General features: G+C 45.6%; 1 protein-coding gene across 7 annotated transcripts in view; it reads right to left on the reverse strand.

Moving 5' to 3' along the window:
• vir (VIR_N domain-containing protein) overlaps nt 1–25,005 on the reverse strand; it is a 372,111-nt gene that overhangs the window by 130,225 nt on the left and 216,881 nt on the right. For all 7 annotated transcript variants that reach the window (XM_075698519.1, XM_075698512.1, XM_075698531.1 and 4 more), the window contains 3 exons: nt 20,588–20,861; nt 13,642–13,735; nt 2,400–2,477 (listed from right to left, as the gene is read on the reverse strand). In XM_075698519.1, the coding sequence (XP_075554634.1) occupies nt 2,400–2,477; nt 13,642–13,735; nt 20,588–20,861 (446 nt within the window). The remainder of the gene's footprint in view (nt 1–2,399; nt 2,478–13,641; nt 13,736–20,587; nt 20,862–25,005) is intronic.

Raw genomic sequence — 25,005 nt, forward strand, 5'->3', positions numbered from 1 at the left:
GTCAATATGAGCGGCCGAACAACTTAAACAACGGCAACTGTGATCCAGATACATATATTACGGGCTGTTTATTTATTTCTGATTCTCGTTTTTCTTTAACTCCTTCATACTTACAGTCTGCGCATGCAATAAGACATTATTAGAGAAAACTGTGCTCGCATAAATTAAGTTCTCATAATTAGGCCGTGTTCTTTTGCAGAAACACGGATGCCATCCTGACACCGTTGTTAAAACTGAGCGAGACGGTTGTTTATGCTGCTGCATATTGAATGCACTGGCTCTTGTTTCCTGTTTGACGCAGAGGTAAACAGTACATCCCTGGAATTGAGAAATATGTTAGCATAACAACACATGCAGACCCACCCATCTAGGTAGCGAATGCGACCACCAGCCAGGTACGGTGATGTACAGATGTTGGCACAGCGCAGTGTCGCCACTTGTCGCTTATTGTGTACGCGCCATGCAAAGTGTAGTTGATCTCAAATTGCTATAGGGCACGGAGCAAGAAACATTTAGGAGTGGAAACTCCGCTGTTTGCGGCGACCAGAAAAAGTCACAAGCCCGCGGAGCCGTTATGTTGGTGGCGCCTGGCGGCCTGGATAGAAATTACCGTCGTTAAGAGCGCGCCGCAGCCGCCTGCCCGGGCGCTGCATTTTTTTTTTTTTCGCTGCGGCTTCTCCGACGCGCCGCATGGCGCCGCCACTGTATACGGCCCCGTCGGCGCATACAACAATTGTGACCTTATCTGGTCGCCAGCGCTCGCTCGCGCTGACGGGAGTTTCCCCTCCTAAATGTCTTACTCCGTGCTATAGGGTCACGAATGAACTATAAGAGCGGTTTCCTTCGTCCTAATTGCTTACATTTCAGTTCAAGTCCGCCGGTACCAGGTGCACGAACAGGACGGTGCCAGACTTAACCCTCGCTAAACAGGATCAACATTGACTCAAACTTCATGTGCACAGCTTGATAGGGTTGAAGCTTGTGCTTTTCAACTTGGTAGGCACTATTTGACTCATTGTTAGCACGATTCATTATATATACAAGTGAAGGCACTGTCGCTATCGCGTTGTCAGTTCGATGGCCAATTGCACAGGGTTCAGTCGAACGATGGCCAGCACGCTGATTTTGTCGGTGCCAACAACAAGAAGGCCCGTCGCAGTATGACAACTCCCACTTGTCGGTTGCGTCATTGTCAGCCTGGTACGATAAAATGCTTTCGGTGACGCACTGTACTGAATAGTCGGTCAATTGTTGATGTGAGCATCTTGTTGGTCTCCTAGTTTTTTTTTTTTTTTTTCTTTTTATGAGGGGGGGGTGTATGACCTCGTTTATAAATACTGCATTTATAAACATATTGATCGGAGTATCTGTAGAATATTTTGCTTATGTATCTTCTTTGTTCGCTTATGTTCACCTATCAAAACACTATTCATGTACTGCCTTCATGTACTGTACTAATTCCGAAATACTGCTATTTACTTGTTTTATTTTTGTGCTATATGTATTATTTTAATACCATATATTGTACTAATTGTTGAAGTGCTGCTTTGACCCACCCTGTAACGGCCGACAGGCCAACAGTATGAGTAAATAAAAAAATATCGACCCAGTGTTACCACACCTTAAACGAGCTCGTGAAGTCAGGCATGTGCTGCCACCACCAGCAAATGAGGGCCGGCGCTTCAAGAAGAGTTTATCAGCAGCGTGTTGTTTTTAAGTGTCCCCCAAGTGTAACGCACAGGCTTTTCATTAAATTTACTAGCCATCAATGAAAGGCAGCAACTACCTGGCTCAGAGTCCAGTCCGAACCACTCGGACGAAGCCATGGCTACTTTCTGTTTTAAAGTGGAGTTGCAGTCTTACGCTATGTACATTTTCCGCACCGCAACGACTTCGAGCTACCAGCGGAGTTTCAACGCGGTACATGGCACGAGTGTTTGCCGCAGTGCGTGTCCGTGTGCTTATTTTGTATTTTATTTTATTTTTAATTTTTAAATTTTTCTTTCCCCCGGGGAACTTTTCGGTGCACGGCGACGCACGCAACCTTTCCAAAACGTTTTGCGACTAATCCGCTAGGGCAGGGCACATGCCCTGTCGCACTATGAAAAAGGCGGATTGACTATTAGGCGCAGAATTTCACTCAGTCAACTGTTTGAGCCCTTCATGACAGGATCAGTTTCCAAGTGACCCCAAGGAGAAAAAAAAACAATCACTGTTGGCATGCCAATGCACTCCTAGAGCAAACAGTGTGACACACATGAGGAATTTGTCTTGGCCACAATGTTAAACCATAACACTGAAGCCTACCAGCTTACTCAGCTTCCACTTTTATTAAGCCCTTCTAGAGCTACACACTAAATGGCACTAATCCACAACTTGATGTCATTACTCGTGCTTACCGTCTCTGTTGAGCCAGGCAAGGCACCCTCAACGGGTGCAAGTGCAATTTCTGTGTCACACATTGCTTGAATTAATGTCTGCAAATTTGTAAATAAATAATCAGGTACAAAATCAAAAGCATAGTACTTGCAACAGTAACACATGTTAAACACAATGACGCCTGCAGGAGCAGCAGAGGAGAGAAAAAAATTAGGGTTGCCTTGTAATAATGAAGCAGAGCATATAAAAAAAAAACTGACTCAATTTCTATATCTCAGCGCAAGTGTCATCACAATAAATTGCATTTGTTTAGAAGAAAAGCACATATCAAGAAAAATCACAGACTAAGAAAAAATTTGGAGGACACTCAGCTTCGTTTTAAAAGGGCCCCTAAACCACCTCCAATATTTTTTAAACATTTCAAGTATACACGTGCATCAAGTTCAGAATGCAATCATGATCAATGATGCCAAACGCAGCAGTGCTACACACCATGGGCAAAATATGGGTGCTGTGTAATGCAGTCATTGTTTCCTGTAGCAACGACTCCTGTCACCTTCCTACAGCAAACGTCCTCCTCAGCATTTGTGCTCACCACGCGTGACTGCACGCATTGATGACGCCATTAGCGCAGAGCGGGCTAACAGTCAGTGGGCAAAAACAGCACAGTGTACCAACCCATATCATCGCCACAATCTGGAGAAGGCGGCGACAATGGCTGCTCATCTCCAGTGGAGGTGCTTCACAAGGCGTGTCACCGTACGGATGCATTATAGTGGCAAGCCTTTCTAGAGGTGCGTGCAACACAGGTTCTATAGCAGCAGGCTTAGCAGGAGCATGGGCCGGCATGGCAGCAACAGCGGGTAGCCGAGAAGCACAGAGTCGTGGTAACCAGAAGTGGACAGCTTTTTGAAAAGTGGGTTGGCGATGACGTATGTTACATGACATTTGTAGGAGCACTAGGCAAGGAGGAGACCAGCCAATGAACGGAAAGTAGTGAAGGAAAGAGCGAAACAAGCAAGAGGCATGTTTCGATCATCAAACACGTGTAACTCCGCTACTACCGCACCATTTTGAAAAATTCTCGTGGCTACGTGCTCGTTGCAGACTCATCCACAACTGCAACACCGCAACTAAATTTCAACCTCTGGGTGGTTTAGAGGACCTTTAAGAGTGGAACGCAATAGCATTCAAAGACCCCTGACTGCTTTTCATGTTTTCCGGCAACTGCAGCTTATGCAACTGTAATGTTTACTGGGAAACGGTGGTGGCAAACGCTATGCATGAAGGCAAGTTTTCTGATATAAACATGGCCTCTTGCGTGGGCCGATCTCCTGTTATTGTTTTGCACTTTTATTATTTCAGTCTGAAAAGATCTGATATAAAAGGTGTGTGCTGCTGGTGTTTTATTTTTTTTTTCCCATGACATTTGTTTGTGGGCTGTCATTCTCAAAATTCTGAGGGCTAACCTTCTAAAGAATGAAAGACAAGGTATGAGCAACTTTGGTGATAGAAGAGTGGTTGGGTACACGAGGTTGAGAATGATTTTTCACGAAAAGATGGTAGACGCTAGAACGCTGGACACCTACGCCATATTTTCTGCGACACAAGGCCCTTACCCATAAACATTTTTCAGTTTTTATAATTTGATAAGAATTGTTTACACAAATGGCTGCCCGTGTTCGAAGTTTTATGGTAAAAACACAACAATATATGAGAAGAAAGGAGTTAATCAAGAGGCCTGATTTTTTATTAATCATATTATGAGAAGCCAACAAACAAAAACACAGAGGACAACATAGGGGAAATTACTTACACTTATTAATTGAATTAGAGAAATGATAAATCTATGGCAATGAAGGTGGATGAAGAAACAACTTGCCACAAGTGGAGAACGACTCCACCTCTTTGCATAACATGTGCAATGTTCTGACCAATTGAGTTACCGCGCAATTACACAAACTATTCTGCTGCAGAGTGAGACCATCCACTTACAGTCACTGCCTATGAAACCTCCTTTTGTATAAAACATCTATCAAAATATGTACCATTGCGCTCAATATGATCTACTCTGCAAAAGCATATGGCAAAGTGGTTCTGCATTATAGCTCATACTAAGTGCAATAGTAGACCTCTATTGTAATATGTGCACCCTTATCGTAACAACAAAACTATGAAACCTACGAAATATGGCACGGAACATCAAAGGAGACTGCAGAAATAACCTTAAAGCAAGGGAGCAACACATGCAGTTTTTGCAATACAAGGACATCGTGATTGTATGTTCTCCCTCAGGCATGCTAGGAGAACACAGAAGTTTACTTGAGCACTTAACTGTCACACTTGCAGTAATAATCTGGAAATCAAATAGCACTTTCCTTCTTCAAGCTTGCCTTGTGTCACAATCATACATGCTGACGTAGTAGTTTTGCGGAAACCCGCAAGGTGGAGAGAAGTAAATCATCATCATCATCATCATCATCATCATCATCATCATCATCATCATCAGCCTAGTTACGCCCACTGCAGGGAAAAGGCCTCTCCCATACTTCTCCAACTACACCGGTCATGTACTAATTGTGCCCATGTTGTCCCTGCAAACGTCTTAATGTCATCCGCCCACCTAACTTTCTGCCGCCCCCCTGCTACGCTTCCCTTCCCTTGGAATCCAGTTCGATACCCTTAAAGACCATCGGTTATCTTCCCTCCTCATTACATGTCCGGCCCATGCCCATTTCTTTTTTTTTTTGATTTCAACTAAGATGTCATTTACCCGCGTTTGTTCCCTCACCCAATCTGCTTTTTTCTTATCCCTTAACGTTACACCCATCATTATTCTTTCCATAGCTCGTTGCGTCGTCCTCAATTTCAGCAGAACCCTTTTAGTAAGCCTCCAGGTTTCTGCCCCATATGTGAGTGCTGGTAACACACAGCTGTTATACACTTTACTTTTGAGGGATAGTGGTAACCTGCTGTTCATGATATGAGAATGCCTGCCAAACGCACCCCAGCCCATTCTTATTCTTCTGGTTATTTCAGTCTCATGATCCGGATCCGTGGTCACTACCTGCCCTAAGTAGATGTATTCCCTTACCACTTCCAGTGCCTCGCTGCCTATTGTAAATTGCTGTTCTCTTCCGAGACTGCTAAGCATTACTTTAGTTTTCTGCAGATTAATTTTTAGACCCACTCTTCTGCTTTGCCTCTCCAGGTCAGTGAGCATGCATTGCAATTGGTCCCCTGAGTTACTAAGCAAGGCAATATCATCAGCGAATCGGAAGTTACTAAGGTATTCTCCATTAATTTTTATCCCCAATTCTTCCCACTCCAGGTCTCTGAATACCTCCTGTAAACATGCTGTGAATAGCATTGGAGAGATCGTATCTCCCTGTCTGACGCCTTTCTTTATTGGGATTTTGTTGCTTTCTTAGTGGAGGACTACGGTGGCTGTGGAGCCGCTATAGATATCTTCCAGTATTTTTACATATGGCTCATCTACACCCTGATTCCGTAATGCCTCCATGACTGCTGAGGTTTCGACTGAATCAAACGCTTTCTCGTAATCAATGAAAGCTATATATAAGGGTTGGTTATATTCTGCACATTTCTGTATCACTTGATTGATAGTGTGAATATGGTCTATTGTTGAGTAGCCTTTACGGAATCCTGCCTGGTCCTTTGGTTGACAGAAGTATAAGGTGTTCCTGATTCTAATTGCGATTACCTTAGTAAATACTTTGTAGGCAACGGACAGTAAGCTGATCGGTCTATAATTTTTCAAGTCTTTGGCGTCCCCTTTCTTATGGATTAGGATTATGTTAGCGTTCTTCCAAGATTCCGGTACATTCGAGGGCATGAGGCGCTGTGTATATAGGGCGGCCAATCTTTCTAGGACAGTGTTCCCACCATCCTTCAAAAAATCTGCTGTTACCTGGTCCTCCCCAGCTGCCTTCCCCCTTTGCATAGCTGCCAAGGCTTTCTTTACTTCTTCTGGCGTTACCTGTGGGATTTCGAATTCCTCAAGGCTATTCTCTCTTCCACTATCGTCGTGGGTGCCACAGGTACTGTATAAATCTCTATAGAACTCTTCAGCCACTTGAACTATCTCATCCATATTAGTAACGATATTGCCGGCTTTGTCCCTTAACGCACACATCTGATTCTTGCCTATTCCTAGTTTCTTCTTCACTGCTTTTAGGCTTCCTCTGTTCCTGAGAGCCTGTTCAATTCCATCCATATTATAGTTCCTTATGTCCGCTACCTTACGCTTGTTGATTAACTTAGAAAGTTCTGCCAGTTCTATTCTAGCTGTAGGGTTAGAGGCTTTCATACATTGGCGTTTCTTGATCAGATCTTTCGTCTCCTGCGATAGCTTACAGGTTTCCTGTCTAACGGCGTTACCACTGACTTCTATTGCACACTCCTTAATGATGCCCATAAGATTGTCGTTCATTGCTTCAACACTAAGGTCCTCTTCCTGAGTTAAAGCCGAATACCTGTTCTGTAGCTTGATCTGGAATTCCTCTATTTTCCCTCGTACCGCTAACTCATTAATCGGCTTCTTATGTACCAGTTTCTTCCGTTCCCTCCTCAGGTCTAGGCTAATTCGAGTTCTTACATCCTGTGGTCACTGCAGCGCACCTTGCCGAGCACGTCCACATCTTGTATGATGCCAGGGTTAGCGCAGAGTATGAAGTCTATTTCATTTCTAGTCTCGCCGTTCGGGCTCCTCCACGTCCACTTTCGGCTATCCCGCTTGCGGAAGAAGGTATTCATTATCCTCATATTATTCTGTTCCGCAAACTCTACTAATAACTCTGCTACTGCTACTGCTATTCCTAGCGAATATGCCATATTCCCCCACTGCCTTGTCTCCAGCCTGCTTCTTGCCTACCTTGGCATTAAAGTCGCCCATTAGTATAGTGTATTTTGTTTTGACTTTACCCATCGCCGATTCCACGTCTTCATAAAAGCTTTCGACTTCCTGGTCATCATGACTGCATGTAGGGGCATAGACTTGTACTACCTTCAATTTGTACCTCTTATTAAGTTTCACAACAAGACCTGCCACCCTCTCGTTAATGCTATAGAATTCCTGTATGTTACCAGCTATTTCCTTATAAATCAGGAATCTGACTCCTAGTTCACGTCTCTCCGCTAAGCCCCGGTAGCACAGTACATGCCCGCTTTTTAGCACTGTATATGCTTCTTTTGTCCTCCTGACCTCACTGAGCCCTATTATATCCCATTTACTACCCTCTAATTCCTCCAATAACACTGCTAGACTCGCCTCACTAGATAACGTTCTAACATTAAACGTTGCCAGGTTCAGATTCCAATGGCGGCCTGTCCGGAGCCAGGTATTCTTAGCACCCTCTGCAGCGTCACAGATCTGACCGCCGCCGTGGTCAGTTGCTTCGCGGCTGCTGGGGACTGAGGGCCGGGGTTTGATTGTTGTATTCATATAGGAGGTTGTGGCCAAGTACTGCACCAGGGTGGCCAATACTGCTCTGGTGAGAGAGTGCATTACCGGTTCTGGTCACCGGGATCAGGCCGCACTCCAGGCCTGTTTGTGCAATTTTCTCAACACACGGTTCTCTTTTTTTGGGCATTTTCCAGTGGAAAATTGCGCGGCACCTGGATTTGAACCACGGTCCTCTTGCACGGGAGGTGGATACTCTACCGTCCCCGCAGGAGTTAAATTAAAAATTAAATTATGGGGTTTTACGTGATAAAACTACTTTCTGATTATGAGGCACGCCGCAGTGGAGGACTCCGGAAATTTCGACCACCTGGGGTTCTTTAACGTGCACCTAAATCTAAGTACACGGGTGTTTTCGCATTTCGCCCCCATCGAAATGCGGCCGCCGTGGCCGGGATCCGATACCGCGACCTCGTGCTCAGCAGTCTAACACCATAGCCACTGAGCAACCACGGCGGGTCCCGCAGGAGTTGTACGCCTCATTTAACCTACAGTGGTGCCTTATTTGATCAGTCAAGGTGGACCAATCTGAGCTCGGTTATACCGGATGGATGGCACTCGGCTAGAGAACCTGGTATTTATGACCTGCACATGTGTGGCCATACATAATTGAGGATATATATATATATATATTTTTTTAGGAGGGTTCCCGTACAGTGATAAAATTTAAAAAAAAAAAAGAAGAGAACAGGTGATTTGAACTCGTGACCTTTGGATGTTGCCCGGAAAGATAGCTCAGTCGGTTGGTTCGTCAGGCCCCAGGTTACTTTGAAGCGCCATACCTCCTGCTCCGAGCCTCATACTTACGTGGAAAGGGACTGATGTTGTCCGCGATAGCCGATTTTTGCTATTACGAGTGGTTGGAAGGCATACTTTCTTGAAAAAATGGCCGCCCGTGGAGAAGAGCGAACTCGAGCGGCTTTAGAGACTACGAAAAGCTTGATCACGTGCTCGACGAGCGCGTGATCGAATGCGCGCGCTGTTGCTTTGTCTCTGCGTGTAGTAGTTAAGAGAGCTAGTTTAAGGGAGGAGAAAAAGGAAGGAAAGGAAAGTCTCTGAAGCAAAATTGCAGCACCGTGGTTTTAAAGCGCACCCGTGTTAGAGAAACGGAAGGCGATATAAGCGTACGTGGCCATGATACGCACACGACAAACTGCCTTAAAATATTTAGACTTGAGGGAAAGCTTCATTAACAAACGATAACACGGCAATCAGCACTCGAATACGACGAGAGACATTATTGAGACGTGAAAAATTCCCTTGAAATAAGTGTGGTTTGCGAGACAAATGCTTGTAAGTATTGAACCTTTTAAAAGATGAGGGGAAATATGCGCTCACCGAGAGGGCAGCGTCCGCACGAGACCACCTCCAGGCACCTTACTGAGACGTGGAGGGCTTTGCGGCCGGAAACAAAGCCTCCCTTCTCCGTCGGCCAAGAGTAGAAAACGTGTTTTCCGATCGCGCAAGGTTGCGCGTACATAGTATAACTCTAGCGTCTCGGAAAAGCTTAAACAGGGGCGAGAGCAACACGCATAGCGTGGGAAGCTAGCCATGAGAGTAACCATCTCAAGGACTGCTGCTGACGAGGGCGAAATACCTTCGTGTAATTATAATAACCCTAATAGAACTACTTTCGGAAAAAAAACAGAAATGGCCCAGAGGGCTATACTACGAGAGCTATGACTGATAATTTTCTATATATATATATATATATATTCATCACATCTATGGGATCGAATGCGCGCGCTGTTGCTTTGTCTCTGCGTGTAGTAGTTAAGAGAGCTAGTTGAAGGGAGGAGAAAAAGGAAGGAAAGGAAAGTCTCTGAAGCAAAATTGCAGCGCCGTGGTTTTAAAGCCCACCCGTGTTAGAGAAATGGAAGGCGATATAAGCGTACGTGGCCATGATACGCACACGACAAACTGCCTTAAAATATTTAGACTTGAGGGAAAGCTTCGTTAACAAACGATAACACGGCGATCAGCACTCGAATACGACGAGAGACATTATTGAGACGTGGAAAATTCCCTTGAGATAAGTGTGGTTTGCGAGACAAATGCTTGTAAGTATTGAACCTTTTAAAAGATGAGGGGAAATATGCCCTCACCGAGAGGGCAGCGTCCGCACGAGACCACCTCCAGGCACCAGACATCCAGCCGTTCAGACATCCACCCGTTCGTAGCAATCCGCCTTTTGCGACGCCAAACTGCGCATGCGCAGTGCCCAAGCGGCTGACGACCAAAGCAATTTGGCAGGCGCGCGGCCGGACTCGACTCTCTCCTCCGAGTGAGTGGAGTACGGCGGTGGCAGGCGCTGCACTTGTCTGTGGAATAGGGCGCCATCCGTTTCTCTTGTAGACTACAGACCGGCACATACATGTATCCGTATCTCGCCGTTCGACACAGTTTACCCCGACGTATAATGCGACGACGCCTACCCGTCCGGCGGGCATGCAGACCTCCACTGCGCACATGCTCCGGTAGTGCGGGTCGCGATACCCGAAGTTCAGCAAGGAGGAGTGGGACTCGTGTTTGCATAGCCCCGCTCTAGACAAACAAATCCTGGCTGTCCGCCGTGCCTGTGACTGGGTCGGTGGGCTAGACCTGCCAGTCCCGACGTGGGACTAGCCGTGTGCGCGACGAGTTCGCGTCCTCGCCGGAACTCCAATAAAATTTTCACTCACTTGTCAGCCTCGCCATTATTGCTGCCGCGCGCGCGGAACGCCTTTCGAACAGTATTGCCATCGAAATTTGTAGCGATGCCTTTGTCGTGTCTCGTTTACGGCTGCACCTCCCGTGACCATTCCAGCAGGGCAATGTGGATTTCCCAATTTCCGTCGGTAAAACGCCATCGACAGCGCGGTGAAGCCTGGATTAGGGCTGAACATTGTGACAGGTATGTATTGGCATATGCAGTTTACCTCTGTTTTTGTCATTACTGACTCATACGAATAATCTCGACGAATACGCAAATGTATGTTTGAGCTAGCGAAACATAGGATCTCTGAGTTGGTGCGACATGGTTGCGAAGTTTTTCTTTTTTTTTTTTTTTTTTCTATCCTCTCTGTGCATCCATCGCTAGAACGCAGCCATTTCGCAACTTCACATCGTGCACACTTGCAGCTTTATAAACGCTCAACGAATGCTCCTGATGTCGGCAAAGTTATCTCTCGGAGCCAAGCTCATTTGCATTGCCGGGCTGACGCGGGAAACAGCGTCCACTCTGCAAGTAGCTGATAGTGCTAGTTAACAATCGTTGCTAGTTGTCGTTTGGTCATTTTTGTCAGCACCAAGTAAAGCAATATTTAGTTGCAGAAGGATTTTGCGTTCGTTTAGTGAATCGGGATGTAGTACGGTATGTACTAAGGCTCATTTTCCTGTGGGGCCTCTTCTGGAGTCGAGTGGCACGTCTTACTGTGTAACTGACACATTTCAGGGGCGCCTTCGCTATCACCCAGACATCTGGACTTGATAATGACACGCGTACTTGCCTTCTTTTTGGGTGACCCGTCTGCACCGTTAAACAAATGCTATCGCTCAGCGCGGGATGCGCCCGCATGTATCGGAAGTTTCTCGAATGTTATCGATTGTTCTATCCACTGTCTGTCATCGTCAAACCTTGAGTAATCTCATTGCATGTATCCGCGACGCGAACGGTGTAGAACTTTCTGGAAGACACGCGGGAACCAGCGATTACTCTCGAGCGTTCTATGGCTCGCGTATAAAAGCTGATGCGCTTGACCCGCTGATCAGATTTCAACGATTGCCGACTGTGTTTGCCACTATCGTCGTGCTTTAAGTGCAGCCATTTTTTGTGGGCACAAGTTTGGTCAATAAAAGTTAGTTTCGTCATTCACAGTATTGCTACTGCGTTCTTTGCCGTCACTACTACGTAACAATACTGACGTTGTTTGTGTACAAGCACCAGTTTAAAAAAAGAAAAGGATGCTTGTTCCTGCCGCGGCGCATTCTAAGAGGAAGACAGGCGCCCCACAAACGGGGGGTATCGCCGATTTTGGTCCTTCTGATCATTTTTGTAGATGTACACACACTTTATATGGGCAAATAACGTATGAAACTTCATATTTTCTTCACCTTCCCACTGCCTGTGTATGTATGTGCACCTAGCACACCATAAAGCAAGACATGCAGTGGTGAAACGTGATACTCGCCCTAAGAACTACACCTCATGCCCTATTGGAGTCATGCCTTTTTGTGCGTACTCATACTGTTTTATTACTTATTCACTTTACGGCACAGGTGCCAAGGATGAGATTGTAAAGCTCTTCTTCCAGCCGTTCGTCACGATGAAGAAACCTCCGGGTACACAGCATTCACCAGTGGGGTCGATGGCCAGCTGACGATGACAAAATATGACGGCGCATACACATTGTTTCGGTCTTGCCTCACACGCTGCTTGTTTGGCAGCGAGTCTCGCGTGGGGTGGCTGTCGCGCCGCGCAGCCGTGCCTGCCAAATTGTTTCTCGTGGCCACCGCACGATGGCGCCACAATGCATCGCAAAAGGCGGATTGCTACAAAGGAAACCCATACGGGTTCCTCGAAAGAAAAGCCTCAGAGTTGAAGAAAAATTCGTCCTGGTCCGCGACTGGAACCCGGGACCACCGCCTTTCCGGGGCAGCCGTTCTGCCATCTGAGCTAACGAGGCGGCTAGCAGACGGCAGGGCGAAGTCGAATTTGTTGACAACACGAAGCAAAGGCAAGTGTTTGACATAGTAGTTTTGCGAAAACCCGCAAGTTGGAGAGAAGTAATTAATCAAGGGAAAATCAGACATCCACCCGTTTGTAGCAACTGCTACAAAGGAAATCGACTTCGCCCTGCCATCTGCTAGCCGCCTGGTTAGCTCAGATGGCAGAACGGCTGCCCCGGAAAGGCGGTGGTCCCGGGTTCGAGTCCCGGACCAGGACGAATTTTTCTTCAACTCTGAGGCTTTTCTTTCGAGGAACCCGTATGGGTTTCCTTTGTAGCAATTGCTACGAATGGGTGGATGTCTGATTTTCCCCTTATTAATTACTTCTCTCCACTTTGCGGGTTTTCGCAAAACTACTACGTCAAACACTTGCCTTTGCTTCGTGTTGTCGACAAATTCGACTTCGCCCTGCCCTCTGCTAGCCGCCTGGTTAGCTCAGATGGCAGAACGGCTGCCCCGGAAAGGCGGTGGTCCCGGGTTCGAGTCCCGGACCAGGACGAATTTTTCTTCAACTCTGAGGCTTTTTTTTTCGAGGAACCCGTATGGGTTTCCTTTGTAGCAATTGCTACGAACGCGTGGATGTCTGATTTTCCCTTTATTAATCATACATGCTGGGAGATGCACCTTCATGGATCATGAGTGATTGCACATACCTACATACGACACACAATCTCAGGGGCAGCTCCAAAGGAAAGGGGGGAGGAGGGGGGGCTCCACTCCCAGCAACATGCAGTGACTAAAGATGAGAAACCTCTTGCCCCAAAAACGGAAATGGGGAATCATGCTCAATGCCCAATTAAAAAATTCTGGCACTGCCCCTGCACAATCTGCAGGGCCTGTTTGGCAGGAGAAGTACACACACATATTTGGTGAAATAGAAAGTAGCAATTAGAGTAACATTTGGTTAATAAAATTTGGGGTTGTCTGTCACTCACCAGGTCAAAGTTACTTTGATAAAACTTCAGCTTGTAGTGGAACCACAAACACAATTTGTGAAATGGTAACATGACTGCAGTGGGAACACAGCCACGAAATGAGGCGCAAACATTTGTGAGAAAATACACTTAACTCACCAGAATGCACTCTTGGACTTGAATGTGTCCTTGCTTCTCGCTGGGCAAGTTGAATAATGTTAGCATGTAGTTGAAAATGTCCGCATACTTTCCTCTGAAAAAAATTTTCCACATTAAGCATTCATGTGTTACACCACAGCAACAATATCAACAAACAAGACTTGATATGTAACGCATGTCAAAGCCACGAATTCTTGTAACCTTCTATGCCCCAGCAGCCACATCACCAATGGCACTTGTCATCTACCTGGCAAACTGGCCATGCTGCTGAGTAGGTGGTCACACGCACACCCTACTACTGCTACCTCACACTTTACTCTGCCAACACTACTGGCTGCTACACTTTCCTGCACTCTGGTACCCCATCATGAAGTCTCCTACTAAAGTTCCTGCTAAAAGTACTGACAGCTGCATTTAAGAAAGCAGCCATCTCACGGACAAAGACACGCAGGGGTGGGACTGCCCAAAGTCATTTCGTAGCAATTTTTGGAACAAGTAAAACTGCATTTTGGAGCAGTTTGGAGCAGTCGAAATTTCATTTTGAAGCAATTAGGAGCAGATACAATTTCATTTTGAAACAGTTCTGAGCACGCCAAACTGAATTTTGGAGGAATAATGGAATATGGAATATGGCAGCGCACTTTGAAAAGACGATGAAACAGAATAAACCAACATGAGCACTGTAAATGCAGCTGTCTTAAGCAATGCTTTAAGCTTAATTTTGAAGCAGATTACCCCAATACTGAAACCGTCTAGTGCATGCGAATTTTGGTAGTAGTGCCTGTAGATTTTTAATTAGTGGTAGCAACCACAAAAAAACGTGCACTCTGCAATAGTAAGTCCGAAATTCCGAAAGTAGCCCGGGACATTTTTTATAAATACATTTTTGTTTAATGTCTCGACAGTGTGGGTGAAGTGCATACCAACACGTACGCAAAAGCCAGGGTTATGAACTACTGTGTTTTGCAGGCATAACAGCAGCGCCAAAAAACACACACAAAAGAAATGAACGCTGAGAGACATGGACAATCGCTGCAGTTTTCCCTTTCTTTACTACCCTTTCTTTTGTGTGTTTTCTAGCACTGCTGTTATGCTTGCAATAAGTGATTAACTTGCCCAAGAACTCATTTTACTGTGTTTTATTGTTGCAATAGCAATTATACGGACACTTCAAGTGCAATTCTGCCGTCGGAGTAGGCGTGATGCTCCATATAAAGTGCCAGGGTGATAATGTCATTGCCGCACGCCGTATGCGCGAGTGAAAGCATGTGAGGGTGAGCCAACGATGGTGACTCAATCTCGGACGCAGAAGGAAGGAAAGCAAGGAGAATGCGCACCGTCTTTCATTGTGTGCAAGGCACCGCGGAGAGGGAAGGAGGGGCGTGGGGGCGTTTTCTACTCTGGCAGCTGCTCGATATGACATGACTCATCATCATCCATTCATCATCAGCCTGGTTACGCCCACTGCAGGGCAAAGGCCTCTCCCATACTTCTCCAACAAACCCGGTCATGTACTAATTGTGGCCATGTCGTCCCTGCAAACTTTTTAATCTCATCCGCCCACCTAACTTTCTGCCGCCCCCTGCTACGCTTCCCTTCCCTTGGAATCCAGTCCGTAACCCTTAATGACCATCGGTTATCTTCCCTCCTCATTACATGTCCTGCCCATGCCCCCCCCCCCCCCCCCCCGTTTCTTTTTCTTGATTTCAACTAAGATGTCATTAACTCGCGTTTGTTCCCTCACCCAATCTGCTCTTTTCTTATCCCTTAACGTTGCACCCATCATTCTTCTTTCCATAGCTTGTTGCGTCGTCCTCAATGTGAGTAGAACCCTTTTCGTAAGCCTCCAGGTTTCTGCCCCTTACGTGAGTACTGGTAAGACACAGCTATTATACACTTTTCTCTTGACGGATAATGGCAACCTGCTGTTCATGATCTGAGAATGCCTGCCAAACGCACCCCAGCCCATACTTATTCTTCTGATTACTTCCGTGTCATGATCCGGATCCGCCGTCACTACCTGCCCTAAGTAGATGTATTCCCTTACCACTTCCAGTGCCTCGCTACCTATTGTAAACTGCTGTTCTCTTCCGAGACTGTTAAACATTACTTTAGTTTTCTGCAGATTAATTTTTAGACCCACTCTTCTGCTTTGCCTCTCCAGGTCAGTGAGCATGCATTGCAATTGGTCCCCTGAGTTACTAAGCAAGGCAATATCATCAGCGAATCGCAAGTTACTAAGGTATTCTCTATTAACTTTTATCCCCAATTCTACCCAATCCAGGTCTCTGAATACCTCCTGTAAACACACTGTGAATAGCATTGGAGAGATCGTATCTCCCTGCCTGACGCCTTTCTTTATTGGGATTTTGTTGCTTTCTTTATGGAGGACTACGGTGGCTGTGGAGCCGCTATAGATATCTTTCAGTATTTTTACATATGGCTCGTCTACACCCTGATTTCGTAATGCCTCCATGACTGCTGAGGTTTCGAAAGAATCAAACGCTTTCTCATAATTAATGAAAGCTATATATAAGGGTTCGTTATATTCCGCACATTTCTCTATCACTTGATTGATAGTGTGAATATGGCCTATTGTTGAGTAGCCTTTACGGAATCCTGCCTGGTCCTTTGGTTGACAGAAGTATAAGGTGTTCCTGATTCTAATTGCGATTACCTTAGTAAATACTTTGTAGGCAACGGACAGTAAGCTGATCGGTCTATAATTTTTCAAGTCTTTGGCGTCCCCTTTCTTATGGATTAGGATTATGTTAGCGTTCTTCCAAGATTCCGGTACATTCGAGGGCATCAGGCGCTGTGTATATAGGGCGGCCAATCTTTCTAGGACAGTGTTCCCACCATCCTTCAAAAAATCTGCTGTTACCTGGTCCTCCCCAGCTGCCTTCCCCCTTTGCATATCTCCCAAGACTTTTTTACTTCTTCCCGCGTTACCTGTGGGATTTCAAATTCCTCTAGAGTATTTTCTCTTCCATTATCGTCGTGGGTGCAACTGGTACAGTATAAATCTCTATAGAACTCCTCAGCTACTTGAACTATCTCATCCATATTAGTAATGATATTGCCGGCTTTGTCTCTTAACGCATACATCTGATTCTTGCCAATTCCTAGTTTCTTCTTCACTGCTTTTAGGCTTCCTCCATTCCTGAGAGCATGTTCAATTCTATCCATATTATACTTCCTTATGTCAGCTGTCTTACGCTTGTTAACTTCGAAAGTTCTGCCAGTTCTATTCTAGCTGTAGGGTTAGAGGCTTTCAAACATTGGTGTTTGTTGATCAGATCTTTCGTCTCCTGCGATAGTTTACTGGTATCCTGCCTAACGGAGTTACCACCGACTTCCATTCCACACTCCTTAATGATGCCCACAAGATTGTCATTCATTGCTTCAACACTAAGGTCCTCTTCCTGAGTTAAAGCCGAATACTTGTTCTGTAGTGGGTGCAGCGGTGGCGTAGAGGTAGAACACCCGCCTTGCGTGCAAGAGGTCCGTGGCTCGAATCCCGGTGCCGGCTATTTTCCACCAGATTAAAAAAAAAATCCGCGTGTTGATAAAATTGCATAAACAGGCCTGGAGTGTGGCCTAATCCCGGTGACCAGAGCCGGTAACGCACTCCCTCACCAGAGCAGGATTGGCCACCCTGGTGCAGTACTGGGCCACAACCTCCTATATGAACACAACAATCAAACCCCGGCCCTCAGTCCCCAGCAGCTGCGAAGCAACTGACCACGGCGGCGGTCAGACCTGCGACGCAGCGGAGGGTGCTGAGAATCCCTGGCTCCGGACAGGCCGCCATTGGAATATGAACCTGGCAACGTTTAACGCTAGAACATTATCTAGTGAGGCGAGTCTAGCAGTGCTATTGGAGGAATTAGAGGGCAGTAAATGGGATATAATAGGGCTCAGTGAGGTTAGGAGGCCGAAAGAAGCATATACAGTGCTAAAAAGCGGGCACATCCTGTGCCACCGGGGCTTAGCGGAGAGACGAGAACTAGGAGTCGGATTCCTGATTAATAAGAATATAGCTGGTAACATACAGGAATTCTATAGCATTAACGAGAGGATGGCAAGTCTTGTTGTGAAACTTAATAAGAGGTACAAAATGAAGGTTGTACAGGTCTACGCCCCTACATACAGTCATGATGACCAGGAAGTCGAAAGCTTCTATGAAGACATGGAATCGGCGATGGGTAGAGTGAAAACAAAATACACTATACTAATGGGCGACTTTTAAGCCAAGGTAGGCAAGAAGCAGGCTGGAGACAAAGCAGTGGGGGAATATGGCATAGGCACTAGGAATAGCAGAGGAGAGTTATTAGTAGAGTTTGCGGAACAGAATAATATGCGGATAATGAATACCTTCTTCCGCAAGCGGGATAGCCGAAAGTGGACGTGGAGAAGCCCGAACGGCGAGACTAGAAATGAAATAGACTTCATACTCTGCGCTAACCCTGGCATCATACAAGATGTGGACGTGCTCAGCAAGGTGCGCCGCAGTGACCATAGGTTGGTAAGAACTCGAATTAACCTAGACCTGAGGAGGGAACGGAAGAAACTGGCACATAAGAAGCCGATCAATGAGTTAGTGGTAAGAGGGAGAATAGAGGAGTTCCAGATCAAGCTACAGAACAAGTATGGCATGACTGCACGGGCCCTATCTTGAAAGCTATCTGCGATGGGGACAGAGTGGATGCGCCAAGTGCTGATAGCTTCGTAGAAGCTGTGTTTTCGCCGCTTAGTTCGTCCTGAAGCGAGAGGCAGCACGAAAGTGAATTCACCTATTGCTGCTGCCACGCTTCCTCACTCCAGCATTTTGACAGCGAATGCGCGCAGTGATTGTGTGAGATGTGTTTACATTTGCTTGCTTGCGCATGACACCATGCTTGTTCATTTAGACAGTAAGCGAATGTTTACAAGTTTATACGGCCGATAAAACTACTATCCTTACTTCGTACAGCTGTCAACTAATTTGCTATCGCAATTGATGCTTTGCCTTTCAGGCGAAACTGTGACTTCTTTTTTTTAAAGCTATTTCTATATGACAGACCAGGGCAATTCTGAAGCACCTGATGCTTAACTTTCTGGTATAACGTAAAACTATTACAATGTTTTTATTCCAAATCCGCCATTAGCCGTTCATGATAAATCAAGATGACTCAGGCCTCGCCACATGGGCATAAAGACACACTGGAATAGTTTTACGTTATACCAGCCGTGGGGACAGAGTCGCCCTTTCACTGAACCTGCTGCAGCGCACGCCTCCCTAATGTCTAGTTCGCTCGCAGCGCCTTCAGCCTACTTTTCGTTGTTTTGCACCTAAGGGAGCACTGCACCACTCGGGCCACTCAACCGTGTTCTAGTAAACTCTGAATACCACCAGCCTGGCCGTTCTGACGGCAGCAACGACAGCTGGGAGGGGCCGTGCATGCACCGGTCACTTGCCGGAAGCGCCAAAAAGTCCAGTGTAATAAGCGAGAAAATTACGAGAAACTGTGCGGGAGCCATCACTGCGTGGTGCGCAGAATGTGAACGGCTGGACTCTTTTTCGGAGAATGAGTCCGCTCACTGTTCGTGGCCACTGCTGGAGCACACATGCCGAAGCCATTTAGGCACACGGTTGCACAATTTCGGCCATTTTCTATCTTTGGCACAGTTTGGTGCATGAATTTGCATTTGTATCAAAATGGCGCAAGTGGCGCAGGAGTCCCACCCTTGGACACTAAAAAAACCTCTTTCGTGATCCTTTGGTGGTATACAATGGCATTTTGCATCGGGTTACCCACTGATTACTAAGAGTACACCCCCCTCCCCCTTTGCAGCCGATGTAGGCCATGAGGCCAGACAACCGTTGTAATGAAGTATTGGATATAACAATTTTTTACTCCCTCGAATAAACACTACATTCAAGAGAGATACGAAGAAATGTTTGCTAACAACACTAGTGGCTACAGACTCAATACTATGAACATATATTGTATACAAATTTATTTTAGTTTTCAATGCTTCTGTATTTGCCTAATCTAATGCTTTTATTCTCTATCTCACATTGTCTTCTTTATTTTTTTTCATACAGATATTAAGTTTTTTTTTTTTTTTGCATAGCATATTGCACTTTGCATATTGTAACCGTATATCTAATTATCTGCTACATTAACCTCGTGTTCTTTGATATTTGTCATTTCCATGTTTCTTTAACGTGTCAATTACTACATTTTTATTTACTGATTTGCAGTATCTATTTCATTTGCTTATGTTTGACTTGAACTTCAATTATTCCAAGCGCCTTTCTTGTATTTGATTATCTGCTTCATTAACTTTGTGTAATCTGATGTCTGTCACTTCAACGTTGTCATAATGTATTAATTACTATATCGTTAAATTACTAGTAGGAGGTCCCCCTGACAGTTTTTTGTAACTCTAGGACCTCCTCCTGTACTAATGACGAATGATGAAATAAAAAAATGATAATTAAAAAAAAGGACGTAAGACTTTCTCTTCAACTTTGTTATATTGAGCTTTTACTGTATTGGCCAAATGAAGAATTTGCATTCAGCATTGCATTCATTGCTGTTTGGGCTGTCTAGTGGTGCTTCAAAATGACTTTTCTATTAAGTCAATTTTACCTAGTGCGCCATAAATCAATGGCATGTGACCTTTATTTATACGTATTAAGAAATAACTTACCCACTTGAGGAATAAGGGCACATTTGTTTCAATGGACTCTGACACTGCTTATATGACAAAAAAATGCCGAATTGATCATGGTAACAGAAAGCTGGGTAAGCTGGCAACTTTGAAATGTGGAAAACAGCGCTTAGATGATAAAACAAGGCAAACATAGGGCACACACTTGAGTCTTGTTTTTGCCTTATCCTCACCCATTTTCTCTTTATACAGTACAGATACTGATGCAATACAGACTGCTTACCCTGACTTGAAGGTATGCAACAAAGCCATCTTGAAAGGAGGATGCGTCAACAGGAACAATAAGTGGTCAAGCAGGCTCAAGGTGCCGGAAGTCGGGGGCCAGTTCTGTGGTGTGAGGCAACGAACTTCTCCTGCCCCAAAGCACGGGCCAACCAGAGAGCCATGCAAGGCATCCAGGAGTGCTCGTGCCACCACCGATGCCGATGGCGCTGCCAAGTCTGACAGTTGAACGCACACCCGGCGAAGAAGCTGCTGTATCGTTGGGCATGTAGAATCTGAACATGCAAAAGAAAAATGATAGCCGAGTCCTACAGCTCAAGTCAGCATGCCTTTCTTGTACATAAAGGTTACACGGGAATGTAAACGCTGTCATTGAATTAAAAAGCCAGCTTTTCACATCAAAAGTTTTGTAACCACTCTCCAGATTTCAGTTAAAATCTAGAGAAGCTGTATAATTATAGTAAACCTAAATAGGTGGAGAAGTCCTACAATGTCATTGAAATTGAAGACTGAAGACAAATGCCAAAAACAAAATACGTGTAGTATGATTGTTAGTCATTTTAACTTCTCTTAACCATTTGGATGCTGGGAATTTCAGACGATCCTGCCCGCTGCGTCCCAAAGGTTTTCACAACGTGCAAGAAATTCAATTTATGTGAAAGTAACACCTTAAAGGATTTGAATTATTTAAATTAAATTAACTTCTGGGGCTTTATGTGCCAAAACCACTATCTGATTATGAAGCACGCCGTAGTGGGGGACTATAGATAAATTTTGACCCCCAGGGTTTCTTTAACGTGCACCCAATGCTCTTTTTTTTTTCTCACTCCCATCAAAATGCTGCTACTACAGCTGGGATTTAATCCTGTGACCTTCTACTTTGCTGCGCAACGCCATAGCCACTAAGCCACCACGGCGGGTAGGCTTTGAATCCAAATGCTAGTTATTGCCAACACGTTGCTAAGCATTTTCCAAAGTTTCTTTCATAAGAAAATTTAAATAAAATTTGGACAAGCTAATTAATTATATTATTTAAAATATTTAGTGCTCCGCAGGCAATATGGATTTTTTGTCACTGTCACTAGAATACGCCTTGTAATCAACATTAAAGTCCTCGTAATAAAGTTCATAAGAAGTTCCTCAATTTCTACATCGTTAAAGAAACTTGCAGGCTTTATGTGTCAGATCACCACGTCGGAAAACAAGAGATGCCAGCAACACTGACTGAGGAGCTTTGCTGTGCTATATGTCATAGAAAGACAAAACCTGCCATACAATTTTAATTTAACTAACTTCTGCATAGATGGTGACACAAGTGAACAGATGTTTCACGTTTGCAAATTATATCAGGCAAGGCGGAGAGTGAGCGAAGAGTCTTATGTGGCTTTCTTGGGCGCTGCCAGTTTGTGCATCAGCACCCAGTCAAGTATGCTTGGGCATGGCACTTAATGGGGTCCTGAACCACCCCTCGTGCTCAGTGAAAAAACAAAGCCCGTGGATAGCATACAGTGCAATGAACATCTCAACAAATATTGCAGTTGTATGGGGTGCGTGGAGCTCGGAAGTAAAGTGAGAAGTCACCTTTCTCTCAAATGCTCTTTTTTTCAACAGAAGCATGCTCCGCACTCTTTTCTGAATGCTTTATTTCGTAATATAGCAGATTCCCATGCGTGGCTGCTACTGGCCAATAGCTGACATCCATCAAGAATGGTGTTTGGATCAGTTCTCATCTTCTTACTGTTACTGTGTATATTTATTGACGCAGTTTAATAAACAGGCTGAAGTAAGCGAAAATCTGCTTTCAAATTTCGATAATTATATACTTCTGGAAGAAGCTGACTATCGTCTGCTCACGCTTGGCCACGGCTGCCTGCGTAGGAATTAAACTGCTTATCAGCCTGCTTATCGGAGCTGCAGTCATCAGGTCCCGCTAATTTCGACTAGTTTTGAGCACTCAACTAGCCTCGAACCACGCAAAACTTAAGGTCACACCACAAGCGCGCTTGCCAGCGTGCGCTCAATACGGGCTGCTCCTGGTTAGTCGCTTTGGCAGATATCTTTTCGTATTGAGCTATTGATAACGTTTCAAAATGCATAAGTTGGATGTGGCTACAGTCAAAACCGGCTATATCGAACTCGCAAAAAAACGCCCATCAGTTCGATATAGAGCATAATTCGATATAAGCCTGCTAAATAATTGGATGTCATAAAAGCACATACCATTTATAAAATCACTTTATTGAAGAAACTAGTTTAGTTTCGCATAAATTAGTCCTGCATTTTCTTCTGCTCGGGCAATTTCGCTGCCTGCGACGCACGCACTTCCCCACGTTGTCTAAGGAGTCGGAGCAGCTGAAGCCGCAAACTTCCGCATTCGCGCAGAAGCACCGGACTAATGCGAGTGCACCAATCACTTCGGAGGATGTGGGCAAAGGACCGTAGTTGCTTTCCTCAACGTGCCTACTTTCATTTGTGCTCGGTACGATGTCGGCGATGTAGTCTTCGTTTCCAGGCTCTCCCGTGGTCGCGACACCATCATCTGCACTGACAAACTCGTCCGCCGTTGATTCGAATGTCCCGGAAATTTTGACAGCTCGCTCCAAACTTCGGCAACACCGGCGACGGCTTTGTCGCATTCATCAGAATTTACAGTCATCACCGAGCACGTGGATACCGGCATGTATGAAGAACCCCTCGTACACGGCCGTGCATACGCGTCGGGCGCCACGGGCACCGGGTTGCGAGTCGGGTCACTTTAGCCCTAACCGTGCCGAGAGTGCTCCTCAGAATCTTGCACGCTGTGGGGCCATCCAACTTCTCATCGCGTTCGACGCAATTTATGATTTCGAGCTTCACGACGAAAGGCAAATTCTGCTGCTTCATCACGGCAACACTGCAGGAGAAGTCCCACAAGGCGCAAACAAGATAAACCAGAAAACCAGCCTGACAACTCGCACTTTCACCATCTTGCACGAAGAGAGCACAAGAGCCTCTGATTGGCTGTCTGAGCAAGCGCTGTAGGCGGGCCAGGATCATTTTTTTTGCTGGGGAGTGTCGATAGATAGTGATCTAAAGAAAGGAAGGACGCTTGATTCTGCAACCCGTGAGGGAACACGGCGAAGCGTGGTCAGGGGAGAGAGAGTGGGAAGTGAAAGATGAGAGCGAGAAAGAGGGAGGATGTGGCCTAATAGACTCCACCAACGCCTCCTATAACTATATTATAGGAGGCGTTGACTCCACTATGCGCGACAGGGGGAGTGTCGACGGCTCGCCCGAACAGCCCGAGGCAGCGCGGTCACGGTAGGGAGAGCGGTTGGATGGAGCCGTGCCACCGGGTTTCCCCGCTACCGCGAGGGAAAGCCAACTTCTGGGGGCACTTTTCCGCCGCTTGACGGTTCGATATATCGGGAGTCACTGCAATATTTGTTCGATGTAAGCGTAATTTTTGCTATATATACTCATTGTAACTATACCGTGACCAGAAATTGTTCGATATACAGAATAATTCGATGTAAACGGGTTCGATATAGTCGGGTTCGACTGTACTATCCGTCACTCAAGCTGGTGGCGAACAAAACCAATGCGCACCAAGTAGCACGGCCAGACAGGAGCATATGAGCGCGCACTCAAGCCCTGTCATGCACAAAGCATATGCTGTACATACGCACTACAGTTGTAGGTACCTGCGGTGGGCTACGTATCGTAAATACAGTGGCCGCCGTGGACTGCCGTTAGGAGTCCGCTGACTGAGCACATAGCAGCTCGCTAAGGAAAACCGCATTTGGTGTGTCACTGGTGCCAAAAATCGAAAGTAGTGGCATCTACGTGAGCATTCAAAATATAACTTGAACTGCGCAGCACAGTGACATTAAGCAGACGGAGCGTTGTGGCCACACCCCACTCCGCCATAGCTTGCAGTACGAGTCACACTAACATCAGCAATACCAGCCTTGTGTGTAGCATAGAACGAACTTGCTGTTGGGCTAGTTGGCAACTCATTATGGTAAAACAAATTATAAGTGCAAAAAACACACCCACATACACCCACACACCCAAACATGCAATCACTCCAAAACAATGCCCCCCTCGAAACAGGCACTCTACAGAGGCACCTGTGTCAGGGGGAGTCTTTTTGGAGTGCCATTATGCACATAGTCTCTGTTTCAGCACTTGCTTGAGGCTTTTTGTTTCACTTGCGTTCCACCTACACTGTTAAAATTGTTCTCTTAGTTAATAATTACCACATTCACTGCAAATCTTGCACCGATGTAAGAAAGTGTATTTCTATAAATGAAGGCAAAGCAGCAAGTTAATGCATGCTGAGTAACCTATTGCACACAAAAATCTCTCTCTCTTTCTCTTTTGTTGTTGTTATGACATGAAGACAGTTAAAAAGCTCAATTAAGCAAGCTAGGCCAC

The sequence above is a fragment of the Dermacentor variabilis genome, chromosome 1 (assembly GCF_050947875.1).
Source record: "Dermacentor variabilis isolate Ectoservices chromosome 1, ASM5094787v1, whole genome shotgun sequence".
Lineage (NCBI taxonomy): Eukaryota > Metazoa > Arthropoda > Arachnida > Ixodida > Ixodidae > Dermacentor > Dermacentor variabilis.